General features: G+C 33.8%; 1 protein-coding gene across 4 annotated transcripts in view; it reads right to left on the bottom strand.

Moving 5' to 3' along the window:
* Positions 1-18,362, bottom strand: part of IPO8 (importin 8) — a 70,618-nt gene that overhangs the window by 33,594 nt on the left and 18,662 nt on the right. For all 4 annotated transcript variants that reach the window (XM_019935741.3, XM_073788877.1, XM_019935756.3 and 1 more), the window contains 12 exons: positions 16,547-16,636; positions 14,957-15,051; positions 14,430-14,514; positions 11,988-12,122; positions 10,027-10,126; positions 7,663-7,739; positions 7,255-7,371; positions 5,999-6,088; positions 4,525-4,690; positions 3,314-3,474; positions 2,369-2,494; positions 361-427 (listed from right to left, as the gene is read on the bottom strand). In XM_019935741.3, coding sequence (XP_019791300.1) covers positions 361-427; positions 2,369-2,494; positions 3,314-3,474; positions 4,525-4,690; positions 5,999-6,088; positions 7,255-7,371; positions 7,663-7,739; positions 10,027-10,126; positions 11,988-12,122; positions 14,430-14,514; positions 14,957-15,051; positions 16,547-16,636 — 1,309 coding nt within the window. The remainder of the gene's footprint in view (positions 1-360; positions 428-2,368; positions 2,495-3,313; positions 3,475-4,524; positions 4,691-5,998; positions 6,089-7,254; positions 7,372-7,662; positions 7,740-10,026; positions 10,127-11,987; positions 12,123-14,429; positions 14,515-14,956; positions 15,052-16,546; positions 16,637-18,362) is intronic.

The raw sequence follows: 18,362 nt of genomic DNA, 5'->3' as shown, positions 1-18,362 counted from the left end.
ATAAGAGAACAACAATTAATTCACACTTCTGATAGGATATATGTCTATCATTTCACATTTTTCAATCCCAGATTAAAGTAACCTCACCTGAACCTCATCCCAGTTCCTCCTTTCTAAAAAACTTTAAATACTCTGTTCTTTAAAAACTCCAAGACCAAAAATTCTTAACTGGCTATGTTAAGCCTACCTCTAAATGAAAATCTGGATGCCTATAATCAGAAAGTATATCTACAAATTGAACAGAATGCAAGTCTCTCTTTCTCAAAACTGTCCATCTTGTTGAATTTGAAGGGCTAAAATGCATTTTTCATCAAATTTAAAGAGTCCCGATTTACCTTTTTATTCTATGTTTGAACTTACCAATTACATGTTTCTGTAAAACAAGATCAATGATCCGTAGACAGATATTCTCTAACTGCTGAGTAACCTAAAGACAAATTTTAAACATTTAGTTTAAAATTCATCATAACTCTTAATTTAATCTATAACTTTAATATTATCCCAATAAAAATACCAACAGGACTTTTCTGAGAAGAGAAATTGAGAATTCTAAACTTCACGTGAAAAATTAAACATGCAAGAATAACCAGGAAATTCTGAAAAGTAGACTCATGATAGAAGTGGCAGTTAAATTCATAATAAAATTACAAATTAAATTACTTCCTTATCTCATATTTTATACCAAAATTAATTCCTAATATATCTAGGATTTCAATGTGAAGGCTTAAGCCATAAAAATACTAAGCATCTGTTCCAGATTTATAATTCTGCTCTTCATACATTAAGTATTTGTACACGTGTAAATATTCCTTTTAAGGAAATCTTGTTTTCAAAGTTTGCTTTCAGTAAGTCAAAGTTCAAAATCGTAAGACTGGTAGTCAGGAGACCAAGATTCCAGTCCTTGTTTTGCCTCTAGTTACCTATGACCTTGGTAAAGCCATTTAGCTGAAGGCTTTAAGTTTTTTCATCTGCAGGTTAAGGAAGCTGGATTTGATTAGTGCATCTCAATTTTAACCCATGCCTCCCTTGATAATCACAATAAGGTCACATGCTCCTTTAACTTTATGTGAAATTCAAAATAAAATTAATATCAAGAATTTAAAAATTAAAACAAAAAGATAAAATGCTGTTTTGTCTTCAAACTAACCCTGCTGCTCATTCTACTACTGCCCATCCTCCACACACACATATTTGGGAAAACTTGACAAGGCGATGTCTAAGTTCTCTTCAAATTTAAAATATAAGTTCTACATATAAAGTGAAAGAATAATCCTTAAGTATACATGTAACTTAACTTGGAAATCTCACTTTTACTGATAGGCCCATACTGTTTCAACAAGGACACAACAAAACAATAATGAATATGGAAAAAAAAATTCACACTAAGCCTTTTGGGCAAAGGAAGCCCTGCCCAGGAGAAGAAAACTGAACCATTTTTAAGAACCTGGTAAGTGTCCATTGGTATGTGATAAACACAGGATAAGTCAACAGCCACAGGGTTTAACAATGCTATTTAAAGAACCAGCACCTGCTTCCTAAGTCCCACTGTACAAAATGAGAGCTGCCATCATTGCCAAACGAGTCAACCGTGCTCACAGCAGTAATGAACACAAATCTAATCTCAGTCAAGTAGAGGCTATATAATATATAATACTTGGGGAAGAGAGCAGCAGGTTTTAGGTAGGGATTAACTGACATATTATCAGGATATATCAACTGACTGCAACCCCAAATCTACAACTTACTAGCTCTATGAACATGATTCAGACTCTTGATACTACCTGAACCTTGTTTTCCGCTTCTGCGAAAGGACACTACCATTACGCACTGTATGGCAGGGTGACACAGTAACATTCTATCAGCTAACGGATATGAGAGCACTTAACAAATGTTTACACAAATTCTTATCCCAATATTGTTCTGGAACTCAGTTTAGGAAAGATGATGTTTTAAGCTCTTCTTCCCTTCCATTCTCAGATATCTGTTACATAAGCATTTTGTTCCATTATTTAAAATTTGCCACCATGATTGAATGGTAGTCTCTCTCTGCCAAGAAGACCAGACTATGGATTCCAAAAAGCAGGGCTCATGTCTTATTCAATTTGATATCCCCCTAAACCTAGCCCGGCACATAGCAGATGTGATGAACTGAACTAAGGTTAGCACAAAGAGATATACTACATACTTTAAAACCACATGTAATATTTCCCTTCAATCATTTTAATACTTTTCTTTAAAATTTGAGGGTAATTTTTAAAATCCAGCAACATAAATAGCAATTTAAAGGTTAAGACTTTAAAATTCATCACCAGTGATCATATAAATTTCAGTTACTATAATGACATAATAAAACACAAAGAAATCCTACCTCTTTATGATCTTCTACAACTGTCAAGATAGTATCAATGGTATGTAAAATTCCCATAGCCATTACGGTTTTGTCTTCGACTTCTTCATATTCATCACTTTGAAGAACTTTGCCAAATATCTCAGCCTATGAAAATAGCAAACACATTCAACAATTAGTACTGCTATACCCGCCCTTCTCTATAAGTTAGCAAAAGGGCAGTGTCGGGCTTCCCTGGTGGTGTAGTGGTTAAGAATCCACCTGCCAATGCAGGGGACATGGGTTCGAGCCCTGGTCCAGGAAGACCCCACCTGCCGCAGAGCAACTAAGCCCGTGCGCCACAACTACTGAGCCTGCACTCTACAGCCCCCTAGCCACAACTACTGAGTCCCGTGTGCCACAACTACTGAAGCCCACGCACCTAGAGCCCATGCTCCGCAACAAGAGAAGCCACCGCAATGAGAAGCCTGCGCACCACAACAAAGAGTAGCCCCCACTCGCTGCAGCTAGAGAAAGCCCATGTGCAGCAATGAAGACCCAACACAGCCAAAAATAAATAATAAATACATAAATTCTTTAAAAAAAAAAAAAGGGGGAGTGTCACACATCCAAATGTCAGCATTGCTCAAACTTTAAGATATGCACTTTGTGAATCAATGATAGAATCTGTCATGTTTTAAACATGGGCATTTTTCCCTTATCTAGTCACTAAAGTGGAATATATATTAGCTATTATAATCAGATAGCAAATAATTAACTTCTGGTTGTCATTAAATAAATAAATCCAAAATCTAGGAAAACTTAAAAGTATATATAGAAATTATTAACTGTCAGAATTATCAGAGCAAATATTTTTATATTAGCATTTCAATTACATGTAAACTGAACTCCAGATTTTGGAGTTTAATTTATTTAGATTATTCAAAGCCTTTATACCAACTAACATAAAACTTTGCCCAGTCTTACCAAGTGTTGAGTCATATCAACAGCAATTGAGGCTACCTCTTGACTGTATTCACATATCATCTTCTGGATAACATTAGTAACATCATCATTTTCTGTCTCTCTAACAATGTGCAACAGCTCCTGCATAATAGGCCTCACGTGTGGCTTCATATATTCCTTAGCTAATGCAATAAAAAACAAACTCAGTAAAAAAATTAGCCATTGACAAGTGGTGAAGGAAAGTAACTTGGTCACAAGGTAAATAACACAGAGTAATAGCTTCTAGATAACATATTTGCTTCACAGTGAGTAAGTTACAAAGCTGTACCAAAATAATATTCACCAATGTATCAATTTTCCCATGAGTAACATAGGGATAATCAGTTCAGCACAGTAAAGAACTGTCCTGCCCAAAATGCCAATAGCACCCACTGAGAAATTCTAATTACACATGTGCTCTGTCATCAGCATGACTTATCAAACACGAATATGTTATCATGACACAAGTATAAAAAATCATGTACATAAAGACTATGCCCAACACTGATGTGCCTGTTCCCTCCCCCACCCCATCTCTAATCACCCTTCTCCCCACATGTGCTTATGCAATACTGTCCTTCCACTGGAACACTGTTGAATAGAGGTAAAGATTCATGTTCTTCATAAAGCCGAATTTACTTTCAAAGGTTTATTTGAATTTTGAATAGAACATTCTTCTAAACAAACAAATGAGATATGTGTTATCACTCACTAGAAATGCTACTTGCTACTTTCAGAACTAGCGGAATCATAGAATCCTAGAGTTGAAAGGAATCTTAAAGCCATCTAGTCCAATCCCCCTAAATTTAAACATACAGCATCTAAGTCTTAACAGATCATGGGCCTTGCCCAGGTCTACATGGCAAGGTGGTAGCACAATCAAAACTAGACCCCCAGGTGTCTTGATTCCCCATCTACCAATCATCAACTTCTTTTCTAATCTAAAATTTTTCTGGAAACCACAGTCAACAGACACTCCTAAAAGTGGCAAGAATAAACTCCTATAAAATTCTGAGGGGGCAAAAGCTCAAAAATCCAAACCCTGAACCTTAAGACTTAGGGACTCATCTTTGTTAGGGTAGGAAGTGAACAAAACTACTTGAGAAGACCATGTCAAAAGGATAAATTAAATACACCCTCTAAAAGGTGTGTTTTTATTTTAAATTTTTTAAATTTAAAAATTTTGTCTTTACCTTGTGTCTGGTTAGAAATTAATGACTGAAGAGCAAGGGCAGCTTCAACCTTGACAGGCATCTCCTTATCTTCAATCAGGCTCTTCTTTGCTAGATCAACTGCATTTCTTAGGTTGAGCTCATTATGAAATTTCAAAGAACTGAATGCATGAAGTACCCAACAGGACTATGTTACAAGAAAAAAGTTAGTAGGAAACTATTAGGATTATGGCATTATGTAATAATGTCACACATATAAGAACTTCTTACTAAGTAAAATATCATTAATTCTACCAAGTGCTATTTGTTTATTTATTTGTTTTTGGAGAGAAGCATATTAGCCTTAGTTGCTAACTTCTGGATTTCCCAGACTTCTTATAATAAAGGCAGTTTTATTACTTCTAAATTACCTTTATGCAATATCATTATTCACAGGAAAAAGAAAACAGAGCCAAATTTAAGTGTCTCTGAAAAAAGAAATCATGTCAATGCTTTTAATAAATATTATGATTCATAACTTATTTATTATTTATATGCAAAAGCACTATGAACCAACCAATGCTGATATTCACTTACTGGTCTTAACAACAAATGAATGAAATATTATTTTCCCTTACACTAACTGGCTTAACAAACTTGATTTTTTCACTCACACAAGACACGAAGAAATTTAACTTTGCATAAATTACCAAAGTTTAAACTATTAGACCACAGAATCATATTATTTTTTAAAATTCTCTATGTGCATAAAACACAACTGACAGTAATTAATTTGAATGACTAAAGACTGAACAAGAGAAATACAATTCACAGAGTCTGCAGAAATAACAGTCTACTTATAAAAATACTTGTGTGCCGTCCACATCGCTAAGCTACATTCACACAAGTATTTCCCTAGTGACTATTATCTTCTGTTTATAAAATGCTTTAGAGTGTACAAGGCATTTTAACATATATTGGTTTTAGCAAGACATTTTGTTGGGTTGATACAGTTATAAAAATAAGTACTAGGCTCTTAAAGTTCTATTTTTATTTCTCCATAAAATATATTATTTCTATAAATAATATACACTTAGAACACAAATAAATTTACACGGATTATTATTTTCTCCATTTTATTAAGGCATATCTAACTATTATACTGGAAATCATAATCAAGTTTTTAGCCAAAATATAATTTCCATTAGTGTTTGGACACTAATCAGCTTATGAATTTACACTGTACCATTGCTGTAACATCATCCCTCTCACTGAATGTTTTGCATATGCAGCAAGTGAGGCTAGGGGAAACAAACAGCTGGAATTAAAATCTATAAATTCCTTTATTCACTAGTTTGCTCTTTATTCAGCTTATGTGACCATAAAAGACATTCTAATTGCCTTCATTTCGCCTCAGTATGTGGTAAAAGGTCAACTTATTCAAAAATATTTAGTTCAATAATTAACTTACAAATGAAGATTTCGAGATACTATAATGGAAATATGGAAAACTTACTCTGGCTCGAAGGTATCCCAGGTTAGATAATAATAATGGAAATACGTGATTCTGCAACAATAATTCCATTTGGTCCTTGAATAAACTCTTCTGTTAGGAAACAGAAATTAAGTTTAACTTACCAATGTCTTTTTCATATGTAAAAATCACTTCCTAATAAAATACGTTTGTTCTGACTTACACAATATACTTCTATTTACAATTTTGTAAAATTTTACCTACATATTGCATGTTTTAAAACAAGACAGAAATAGTACTTTAGATATAATTTGATATTGAGTGATCTTTCTAGAAATAAATAACACAAGTCGTTTTGTATCATTTTTTTTTATACAGCAACATTTTCATATTTTAAAAGTGATGATTAAAAAGTCATTTTTTTTTAGAACTACCATATGACCCAGCAATCCCACTACTGGGCATATACCCTGAGAAAACCATAATTCAAAAAGAAACATGTACCACAATGTTCACTGCAGCACTATTTACAATAACCAGGATATGGAAGCAACCTAAGTGTCCATCGACAGATGAATGGATAAAGAAGATGTGGCACATATACACAATGGAATATTACTCAGCCATAAAAAGAAATGAAATTGAGTTATTCGTAGTGAGGTAGATGGACCTAGATTCTGTCATACAGAGTGACGTAAGACAGAAAGAGAAAAACAAATACCACATGCTAACACATATATATGGAATCTAAAAAAAAAAAAATGGTTCTGAAGAATCTAGGGCCAGGACAGGAATAAAGACGCAGACATAGAGAATGGACTTGAGGACACAGGGAGGGGGAAGGGTAAGCTGAGACAAAGTGAGAGAGTAGCACTGACATATATACACTACCAAATATAAAATAGATAGCTAGTGGGAAGCAGCCGCATAGCACAGGGAGATCAGCTCAGTGGCTCTGTGACCTCCTAGAGGGGTGGGATAAGGAGGGTGGGAGGGAGATGCAAGAGGGAGGGGATATGGGGATATATGTATACATATAGCTGATTCACTTTGTTATACAGCAGAAACTAACACAGCATTGTAAAGCAATTATACATCAATAAAGATGTTAAAAATAAATAAATAAATAAAAATGGAACTATCAAAAAAAGTCATTTTTTTAATTAAGGAAAGAAAAATATTTAGTCAATTCAATTATGCAGAAAGTCACCAGTTTTAAATTATCCATAACTTTCATATTCTCTCATTTGCCTCTGCTACACAGTGTTATTAAGTAAATTAAATTTGAGTAGCTTAACCTTCAATAAAATATCAGCTAGGGAACCAATCACATGCAGGGCTCCATCTTTCTTCCTAGGGTCAAAGTTCGGATCTGTTAGGATTTGATAACAGAATGCCATCATTTTTGGCAACACCTAAAGAAACAGAAGAAACCATTTTAGTCTATATGAACTTTTACTGCCTTACTATTGTATTAAATATGATGTACAAATTTTCAAAAATAAAGCCATTTTATTGTGTGCTATCAAGCAATTATAAGTAAGAAAACAAAATATTCCTTTTCCCTTACAAGGATAGAAAAATATTTTTAAAGTAACAGATTATAACTACTAACATAATTTTTCAAATACTAGGGGCATTCATTAGAGTGTCAAATGAACACAGGCCACCCTTCAGTTTTGTATTTAAAAAGAATAACTATATACCTCTTTTCTTTTCTTTGCAGCAGTATATAAGAGAGTCTGGGCTGCTGTGGTGGGAGAAGCATAATCTTCGAAAATATCTAAGATTTTAAAAGTTTAAACCATGTTAGCAAAAATACAACTACTTATTATAGATTTTAAACCTTATTGACCACTATTCCAAAACCAAGAAATAAAACAGTCAACATATAACACTGGTTTATAGCACAAAAAAGCTAAAGATATATCATCACTGCTCTCATGCACAATATTTATTTTAAATGTTTTTAAAATATTTTAAATAGTTATTAAATATTTAAATTAAATGTTATTAAATATTTAAATTTTATTTGATATTTATTAAAATAAACACATATTTAAATATGTTTATTCTAATAAATATCAAATGTTTATTAAAATACTTAGTTATTTAAAAGGTTGTCCTTTTAAATAATCACATTAAAACAAACAATACATATTAGGCATATCTGTTTCACTGAGGATAGGAAAAATGCTTTACCTCTATCAAAAAACAATAAAAATTTATTTAGTGATTACTATGTGCCAGGCACTGTTCTAAGCTCTGGGGATACAAATATCAAACAAAAATGGTTCTCATGGAGCTTACGTAGTAAGAGAAACAAACAAACTGATAATACACATAGAGACACCCATACACACACAAGATATTATAGCTGAAAACACTCCATCTCAGATAGGTTAAGTAATTTGCCCACAGTCACACAGTGAGTAAGCAACCAGGCCAGCATTCACATCCAGGCTGTCTTAACATCAAAGCCTGAGCTCCTTCAGTTTTTACCAAATCTAAAAACACCATTATTAATATCAGTCAATACATTTAGACAGGGGTATTTTGTTAACATAAATAACTGCACATGACAAAAATATAAAAAGAAAACTAATAACGTAATTGTTCTCCCCAGTAGTTATCTAAAAGTAAAATACACATATTAAGTAATACCCACTGCATTCTACAGAAGGAAATGATTAAGGAAAAAAGGCACTTTAGCTAGTCTTGAATTATCCATATTCTCTCTTAATCAATAAAATGTAAATTCTATCAATCAACACACACAGCTCTTAACTATTATATTTTCTAAAAACTGAGATACTTTCTTATTTGATATGAAGAATAAGTAAAATAATGGTAGCCTTCTGAAAGTTAAACAAATACACTGCACATTATAAAACAGGTAACATAGAAAAGCTAGACACTAAAAAAATGCCTTAAAAAAGACAGAAGAAAGACCAGTTAATCATTCTGCTCTGTCAAAGCAAACTAGGAAAACAAAAGCATTAGGAAGGGGAATTAATAAATCATGCATATGTACAATGATTTTCAAATAGAAATGATAGAATGGAAGGATAAAGCAGTGGTAAATATTGTTTCTCATTCACTTGCTTTTCCTGTACTTTGTCTCCAAAGGAAAGAGGTGCTTCCTCACTTACTGAATCAAAGAATCTAAACACAAAGCACTGTGAAAACAACATAGCCCAATAATCTAGCATCTATATTAGTAGGCTTAACTCAAGTAACTAGAGACATATGGCCCGACAAGGGGAAAGCACTGTGGTCACAGTACCTTCAGCATGCCTTGGGCAGTGCGAGTCTTATCAATTATTTGTTTCAACATTCACTGAAGGCAGACTAGGGCCAAGAACTTGCAGAGGAATGTAGGGGTGTAGAAGGGGTGGAGAATACAAAATAAAGCAAGTAAGATAAAGTCCCTGCCCTCAGATAGCTTCTTCACCATGGGAGGAACAGAGGTACACAAATAACATCTTCCTATGCTAAGTGCCTGAGTACTCCAGGAAGTGCTTAATTCAAACTGGTGACAAAAGGGAATGAACTGAGGCAACCTACACAATTCAACAGCTTCCTGGAAGATCCAAGGCTAAAAGGATCCACAGAGAACTGGGCCACACAGTGGGGTCATCAGAAGTAATCTCATTCCCCTGTGGAATACTCAGTCCCTAGGTTAAGGATGCAAACTAAATTGAGGTGCTCCTAAAATATGCAGAAATGCAAAGGATCTCCCAGACTGAGAACAACCCAATCTACAAATAGGTATCCCAAAAGGCACAGAAAGGAATGGTCCCTGCAGATCAGCATCACAACAGAAAGAGTTATACATAGATGGTTCCATGACTGCTTCAGCACCCATGAGAGGGATGGACAAATAAAGCAGCTTTTCATCTCAAGTCCATCGGTTCGACAGAACATCAAACTCTCACGAGTTTGAGTTTATCGTGAAAAGCAGAACTCTGGGAATTTAACAAAGTAGTAAAATCTGCTTAAAAGTATAAATTTAGTTCTATTACTTTACGTAGCCAGGAACTGATGAGGACTAAAATCATCTCCATTACCAAATTTCATCCTTATATACTCATATGGATCTTCCTGCCACAGCTCTTCATCTTCATCTTTATAACACATCACAGAAAAAATCACATCTTCAGAGATATTCTAACAAAAGAAAAAAACAAAACAACAAATGGGTATAGACTATTCACATTTGGGGAACACAAATAATGAAAGCCTTCCTGAAGTTAGTTTTCCAAACTGTTATATTAATCTTTCTGTCAAGTTTGCGTTGGCTAAAGTGAAAGAAGGAAAGCAAAAGCCTTGGGGGTAAGGGGTAGAGGTGGGGGCAGAAGAAGTTAAACATAAGATTGTTTTTTGTTTTTGTTTTTTGTGGTACGCGGGCCTCTCCCGCTGCGGAGCACAGGCTCCGGACGCGCAGGCTCAGCGGCCATGGCTCACGGGCCCAGCCGCTCCGTGGCATGTGGGATCTTCCCAGACCGGGGCACGAACCCGTGTCCCCTGCATCGGCAGGCGGACTCTCAACCACTGCGCCACCAGGGAAGCCCATAAGATTGTTTTTAAATCACAATTGATTAAAGGTACAGAGAAAGAGATGAATGCTATTCTTTGAAGCAAGAGCGGGGATAAAAGTTTTACTATCAATATTAAACATACCTAAACATACCTTGATTCTTTAAGAGAAATAAATATCAAACCAAGGTTATATTTACTATTATATTACTTATTGTGAACATTTTTACATTTCCATTTTGATCCTAAATGTCAATATTTCAACAACATTAACATTTTCTTCTTTTTCCATTTTCAACAACTTAATTTCCTACCCTACAAGCGCAGGCTTCAGTGGGGGGAAAAAAAAAATCACATCTAACAGCCTCTATGTTCACTGCCGCTAATGCTCTACCAAGCCCTTCCGTGCTCTAACAATTACATATGTAAGAACAAAATTATCTCTTATCACTTCTTCCAAATTAAGTAATTCTAAGAGAAAAAAATTCAGCCTAATAATCAGAGTTTTCTTACTCCTACATTACAGCCATGTAAAAATAAGGCCAAAGGCATCAAGTAGAAAAAAATGCTATCACAGTTCACCCTTACTTTACAGGCACACAGTAAAATAAAATGAAATCTGTATCTTTATTAATTGCAAAGAACCAATCACTATTTGATCAAGGGAATTAGGCAAACATTATTAAAATGTCCACAGAAAACAATGCAAAAGATCTAATATCTGTAAGACCTATAATAAGATAACACTAAACAAATTCTATCCTAGACACCAAAGACAAAGTAAAAGAATTGCTTTACTTTTTAGATACCATCTTAGAGATTACAGAATTTAAGAATTCATAGTTTGAGAGGAAAAAATCCCGTTCCTAACATCTTTGAATTACCCAAAATTATCTGTATGTAAATATTAATTTATTTATTAATGGTCCATAATTTTTCATTCTGATTTATTCTTTAATAAAATGCTGATTCTACCTTTAAGTACACAATTGATATAAAAACTGAAAACTTTAACTCTTTTATAGTATTTAACAATCCAAAAAGAAATAAAAACCTTGTTTGCTCATACCCACAAAAGAAAATGGTCATGTATCAGGCTGCATTTCCTGCAAAATAACACTAACTTAGTAGAGCCCTGGGGACTGTTTTCAAAATGCTATCCTACAAAATACCTCATTTGATCCTAGCAACCTTTAGGTAAGAAGGGGAGAAAAATATTATCTGACCTAACAGAGGAGAAACAGAGGCTAAATAAGATTCCAAGCAAGATTAACTAAATCCAAGTCTTCCAATTCACACAGCTTGAAAACTTCACTCTTCTCAAATACTTAAATTTCCAGGTCCTTCATATCAGATATAAGACTGCATTCATTCGAAATTATTAATGGAAACAAAAACATATTAAATATAAAATATGGGATTAGTTAACACTTACCCTGTCCAGAAAATTTAACCAGAGAATGATTTCCGAGAGCTGCTCCCTGACACTAACCTGTATGTGCGGCTTCATCTGCTTCCAGGTTACAGAATGAACAACGCCTTGGTTGAGATAGTTGAATGCTTGCTGAAGAACACGGGGAGCTATATACTCTTTCTGCCTATACTGGTCTAAAATTTTTAGTAGTACCTACAGGAAAATAGGAAGAGAAAACATAGGAAAACATAAACAATTTTAAAGTTAACAGGATGCGCATTTTAGGCATGACATAAAACCAACGCAGAAGTCAAGAGATAAAAATTAACAGATTTTTAGAAAGTAAATATTTTGTGAGACAGCACACAAGCTGTTTTAATTCTTAGATAGGTCCTTGCAATACTGAACTGAAGGGTGTCTCACTGTGATTTTCAGCCATTTATCCTGCTTCTAACCTGTGGAACTACTCAAAATAAGTCTATACGCTCTTCCACATACTAGCTCTTCAAATAAATTAAGACTCCTGTCAAATAGTAACAGATTTGACTAAGTGAACACTGAAAACATCCATATAGCAAGAGACACCATAAACATATTTTAATATTTGATAAAGGTGCATTTCAACTGGAAGAGAAACGGTAAGTTATCCAAAAAACAGTATTGGGACAGCTGACTAGCCCTCTGAAAAAAATTAAGGTGGCTCCCTAACTAAACTTCACACCTAAATAAATTCCAGATAGGGAAATATTTCAACAGCAACAAAAAATGAAACCACATAGTAACTAAAAAAGAGTGTGGAAAATTTTTATTTTATAATCTCAGACCACGGAAAGTCTTTGTAGAAATACCACAAAACTGAGAAGTTATTTTTTTTAATATTGATTTTTAAAAAAAGATTGTTTCTAAGGAAAAAACCATGCCCAAAGCAGCTGTGAGGACCCAAGGACACGCAGTCAGAGGCTGCACTACAACACAGTCCAAGTCTTCCAATTCCTGATCTCCAGAGCCCTTCACTACAGCAAGCTTATCACTGAACTGCTGAATAAGTAAAAGGGGTTCTTTTAAAACATGTACAGAATTTATAAATTCAGAACATGAATTCAGCTCAAGTTATATAAAGTTCAGGTTTATAAAATTTGTCAGAAGTCCTACTATCACCTAGAAACTCCTTCTGCAATGCAGGCTAAAAATGGATGCTACTAAACACAGTTCTTCCTAATACAGTTGCTGTTCACACAAAGTGGAGGTGGTCGCAGATGAGACACAATAGTAAAGAAGAGAACAGTTTTTGATTAAAAAAAAAAAAGTTTTAAAATATCAGGAATATATACTTTAAATGACCAAGGTTCAAACAGTTTATGACATGGATGCAACAGCATGAAATTTAAATGTGTGTGTACATACATGTTTATGTGACACTGGAAAACCTCTACTGAACACACCAGAAGAGGGCATCAACTTTAGGATGCTTACTGGGGTTTAACAGCAGTGGAAAGAGCAGAAGACAGAGCTAACCAGCTCCCTGATTATCCTAGTATCCAAAATGAATGGCTGAATATATAATTTTATTCATCACTCACCAATTTTCCCCACAGACTTTCTCATGGGCCAACAAAATAATCTGTGAGAAAATTATAGCCATAGCTTTCCTGAATTGTTGCAAGGTAATTTTTAGAAATGATAATCCAAAAAATGATACTAGTCAAAATGATAATCCATAAAAGGAAGTATTCCATCTAAGATGACAGGCTTGAACTTTCTATCACTGACAGTAAAGAAGACTAATCTGCATAGATTTATAAAAATCTAGAAACACCCTTTGTATCATGAAAGCCTTTTACTATGTCTGATTAATCTTTGCTTCCTTAATATAGCCCTGACACAGCCAATGCTCAATCACTACTGAATTTCACTTGTTGAAATAGAAAACAAAAATTTCATGATTCAAATGGCAATACAGATAGTCTTCACGCCCATCTATCCTTTGTAGTTTGTAAATATTAATATCAACTTGGAGTATTTCTCAAGAACTCCTAATTTTCACTGTACAGAATGGTTCCCAAACTTCCACAAATATGTGTAACTTCTCAGCTGAAAGTCTTAACTTCTGAGCTCAACTCCTCTTGAAATAGATCAATTCCTATTACCTAAATCTTCTGATATAAAAGCTTAGAACAAAGAGGTGGGGCTCCAACAAATAGAGGGTAAGAAACTCATGTGAGATCAGGAAGTTAACTGAAGAACCTGATCTAATACTGGCAACTGCTACACAAGTATCAATCAACAGACTTGAAAGGTTTCAGTCCAGCATCTAGGAGTCTAGAAGGGACATTCTTGCAGTAGCTACCCTAGGACACTTGGTTCTAAAACTGACTGCACTGTATTAGATTCCCAGAGCTGCCATTTCATCCCCTATAAATATGTATTAACATGTTTGTAAACTACTATTAAATGGATAGAAGTGACTTAACTACTTTCAGTAGTAACCACCCTTCTATTTAAAAAATGTAAGTTTATTACCTGCTGAATTCCCACTGCATAAGTTTTCAAAAAGAATTCGGAAAATTCAAAGTATTCTTTTGTGACATTTCCTGGGCTTCCATATCTTAAAATACAAAGAGAAATGTTTAAATACTGCAAATTTTAGAAACAAAGCATGCTCACCAGTTTAAATACTTGTTGAAAGATGTATTCTATTGGGACAGAAACTAACATTTTACCTTTTTTTCACAAGCCCCAAAATGAAATTATGACAAGCTGTACTTAGACTCCAGGCCATACTTAAAATTTCAGACAGAAATATCATTTCTCGATCCTTTTTACAGAGAATAGAAAGATCCAGAGAAGACTGTTCACCTTACTATGATCTCAAAGCCAGTGATCACAGTTAAGCCTGCTTTAAAACAAAGCAGAGGGTGACTTTTTGCCCTCTGCTGCTCTAAAGAAAAATAATCATATACTGTAGAGCATCAAGGGACCTATTCAATTTTATTATATCCAATACTGAAATACCAACCATAGATTGTAAATCTAATAACCAGAATTACCGTTCAAAGAGACGAGCTACAATGTGTAATGCCCACTTCTTACACTTCCACCAGACTAGTTCTGGTCTATCATCCTCGTCAATCTGCAGAGTCTCCTAGGAGGACAAAAACACCCAGATAAAATTCCCACATAATGAAAAGGTTTGTGTGACTAACAAAGGCAGAATAAATATTGATACAAATTAAGTAAAATTAAATGTGAATTCAGACTGCCAAACAAATGCAAATTCTTACTTTATAGATTGCTAGGTAGGAATTAAACAAGCAAAGCAAATTTCAACCAACCAGTGCTGTTGTTTTATCTTCTATCATTAAAAGGCCCAAATAAGTAGAAAAGAAAACACAAAACACCATATCCCTCAAGGAAACTCTCTGAGATGCCAGAAAATTTCTATATCTTGATCTGGGTGATAGTAACACAAGCGTATGTTTGTCAGAATTCACTGAACTGTTCACTAAGTTCTGTGCATTTATGTGTATAAACTAAACCTCAACATCATTTGTCCCAAGATATGGGCAAAGGAAGGAATACTGCACATTTGGAGACAAGCTCAAAATTTTAAACATTTGATATATTTTAATTTAGTTAATTTGATTATTTGAGTTAATCTGATAGATGAAATATAGTATCACTGTAACTACAGATAAAAATGAGACACCATCTTTCACCTATCAAACCGGCAAACTTAGAATTTAACAAAACAGACATTCTCAGTCACTGCTTATTAAAGTATAAGCCAGTGCACTGTTTCTGGAAAGCCATTTGCAAGGTCTGTCAAAGTCTTGCACAGGGAATTATAGCTATTACATTCTAATAACTTTTAATGGAGTATAACCTATAAAAATACTGAATCACTACGCTGTACATCTGAAACTAATATTGTATATCTATACTTCAATTAATTGATTAACTAATTAATTAAAGATCTGTCAAAGCCTTAAACACTGCTAAGAGGTTATCCAAACAAAATAATCATGTATGTGCATAAAAATTTAACTACATCCTTATAGTTAAAACACTAAAAAACTAAAACAACCTAAATATCTAGCAAATGAAGCATTCAACAAAAATGACACAATGTAAAAAACTTCATAATCATACAAAATATTTACAATAGATTTTAAGTGAAAAATGAACTTCAAAACTACCTATCTATACCATTTTTACAAATATAAAATATGATTGCTCCTCCTAACAAATTTCATTAATGCTCCTTTTTCTGTATACCCTTTTAAATTACTTTTTAATAAGATTTTGTCAGCATACCCTTTTTAATCACTTCTTCCTATAAAGATTCTGCAATATTTTTTGTAGAAAGAAAAAAAATATGGTTGTATATAAATGTAGAGAAGAAAAGACAAGAGGAATAAATACCAAGTTTTAAAAATGGTTATTTTTAGTAGGATTAGTTATTATTTTATTAATTTTATCTGAACTTTCTAAAAATGAGTATGTATCATTAATTACTTTTATTACAGTAGTAATTTTTTTTTCTCTAAATAGCAGGCTGGTATAATAAATCAATCTACCACAAATAACCCAAACCCAAGTTTTCCCCATTCTTCTTAGGAACAGAAGCCCTTTCTTACAGGTGGAACAGTCCTGTCAATAATAGTTCGGAAGATCTCCATCCACGCTGTCATGGTTTGGTTATTCACCAGCTGAAGAGGCAATGCATACTGAAAACAAAGGACAACAACATCAGACAATAATTCCTCCCCTCTAAAAAATCAGCAATTTATCTATATTGAAAGGTTGAAATATATGAAACGGTTAACACCTGACCGTGAAATTAGTAATTTCAGGTGGTTCAACCTAAAATTTAACTTAAAACAGCTCTACAAACATATGTATGTAAATTAAATTTTTTAAATCTAGAAAATATACATGCCATGAATTATTTCTCTAGGCTTTTTTTTTTTTTTGGCCGCACTGTGCAGCACAAGGGGTCTTAGTTCCTTGACCAGGGATCGAACCTGTGCCCCCTGTATTCAGAGTGTGGAGCCTTAACCACTGGACTGCCATGGAAGTCCCTAAGCTACTTTTTTAAGTAAAAAATTATAATAATACAATAAGGCATCATTTGTTCAACATGAGATTCTAGATAAGTGATTTTTTACCATTTACCCCTTTGTGTGTCAAACTTTTCATTTTTCCAGCTTTACTGAGATATAATTGATATATAATACTATGTATGTTTAAGGTATAGAACAAGACGATTTGATACACATATACATTATGAAATTACTATCACAATAAGGTTAGTCAATACTTCCATTACCTCATAAAATTATCTTTTTATTTCTGAAGTATACTTCATTTAAAATATTATATTAGTTTCGGGCATATGAGTGATTCAGCATTTTTATAGACTATACTCCATTCAAAGTTATTACAAAATAATGGCTATATTTCCCTGTGCTGTACAATACATACTTGTTACTTATTTATTTTATACATAGTAGTTAGTGTCTCCTAATCCCATACCCCTATCTCAACCCTCCCCACCTCCCTCTCCTCACTGTTAACCATTAGTTTGTTCTCTATAACTATAAATCTGTTTCTGTTTTGTTATATACATTCGTTTGTTTTATTTTTTTAGATTGCACATATAAGTGATAAGAGTATTTGTCTTTCTTTGTCTGACTTATTTCACTAAGTCCATCCACATTGTTGCAAATGGCAGAATTTCATTCTTTTTTATGGCTGAGTAATATTCCATTGTGTATATGTAGATACACACACCACCTCTTTATCTATTCATCTATCAATGGACACTTAGGTTGCTCCCTTATTTTGTCTACTGTAAATAATACCACTATGAACACTGGGGTGCATGTATCTTTTCAAATTAGTGTTTTCATTTTTTTCCAGATATACACCCAGCAGGAGAATTGCTAGATCATGTGGTGGTTCTGTTTTTAGTTTTTTCAGGAACCTCCATACTGCTTTCCATAATGGCTGTACCAATTTACATTCCCACCAACATGTACAAGGATTCCCTTTTCTCCACATCCTTGCCAACATTTGTTATTTGTAGACTTTTTGATGATAGCTATTCTGACCAGTATGAGGTGGTATCCAGTGGTTTTGATTTGCATTTCTCTGATAATTAGTGATGTTCAGCATCTTTTCATGTGCCTGTTGGCCACCTGTATGTCTTCTTTGGATAAATGTCTATTCAATTCTCCTGCCCATTTTTTAATTGGGTTGTTTTTTTGATATTGAGTTGTATGAGCTGTTTATATATTTTGGATATTAACCCCTTATTAGTCATATCCTTTGCAAATATTTTCTCCCATTTAGTAGGTTGTCTTTTTCGTTTTGTCAATGATTTCCTCTGCTGTGCAAAAGCTTTTAAGTTTAATTAGGTCCCACTTGTTTATTTCTGCTTTTATTTCCTTG

Source organism: Tursiops truncatus, chromosome 11, assembly GCF_011762595.2.
Source record: "Tursiops truncatus isolate mTurTru1 chromosome 11, mTurTru1.mat.Y, whole genome shotgun sequence".
Classification (NCBI taxonomy): domain Eukaryota; kingdom Metazoa; phylum Chordata; class Mammalia; order Artiodactyla; family Delphinidae; genus Tursiops; species Tursiops truncatus.
This window is presented reverse-complemented; position numbering and strand designations above follow the sequence as displayed.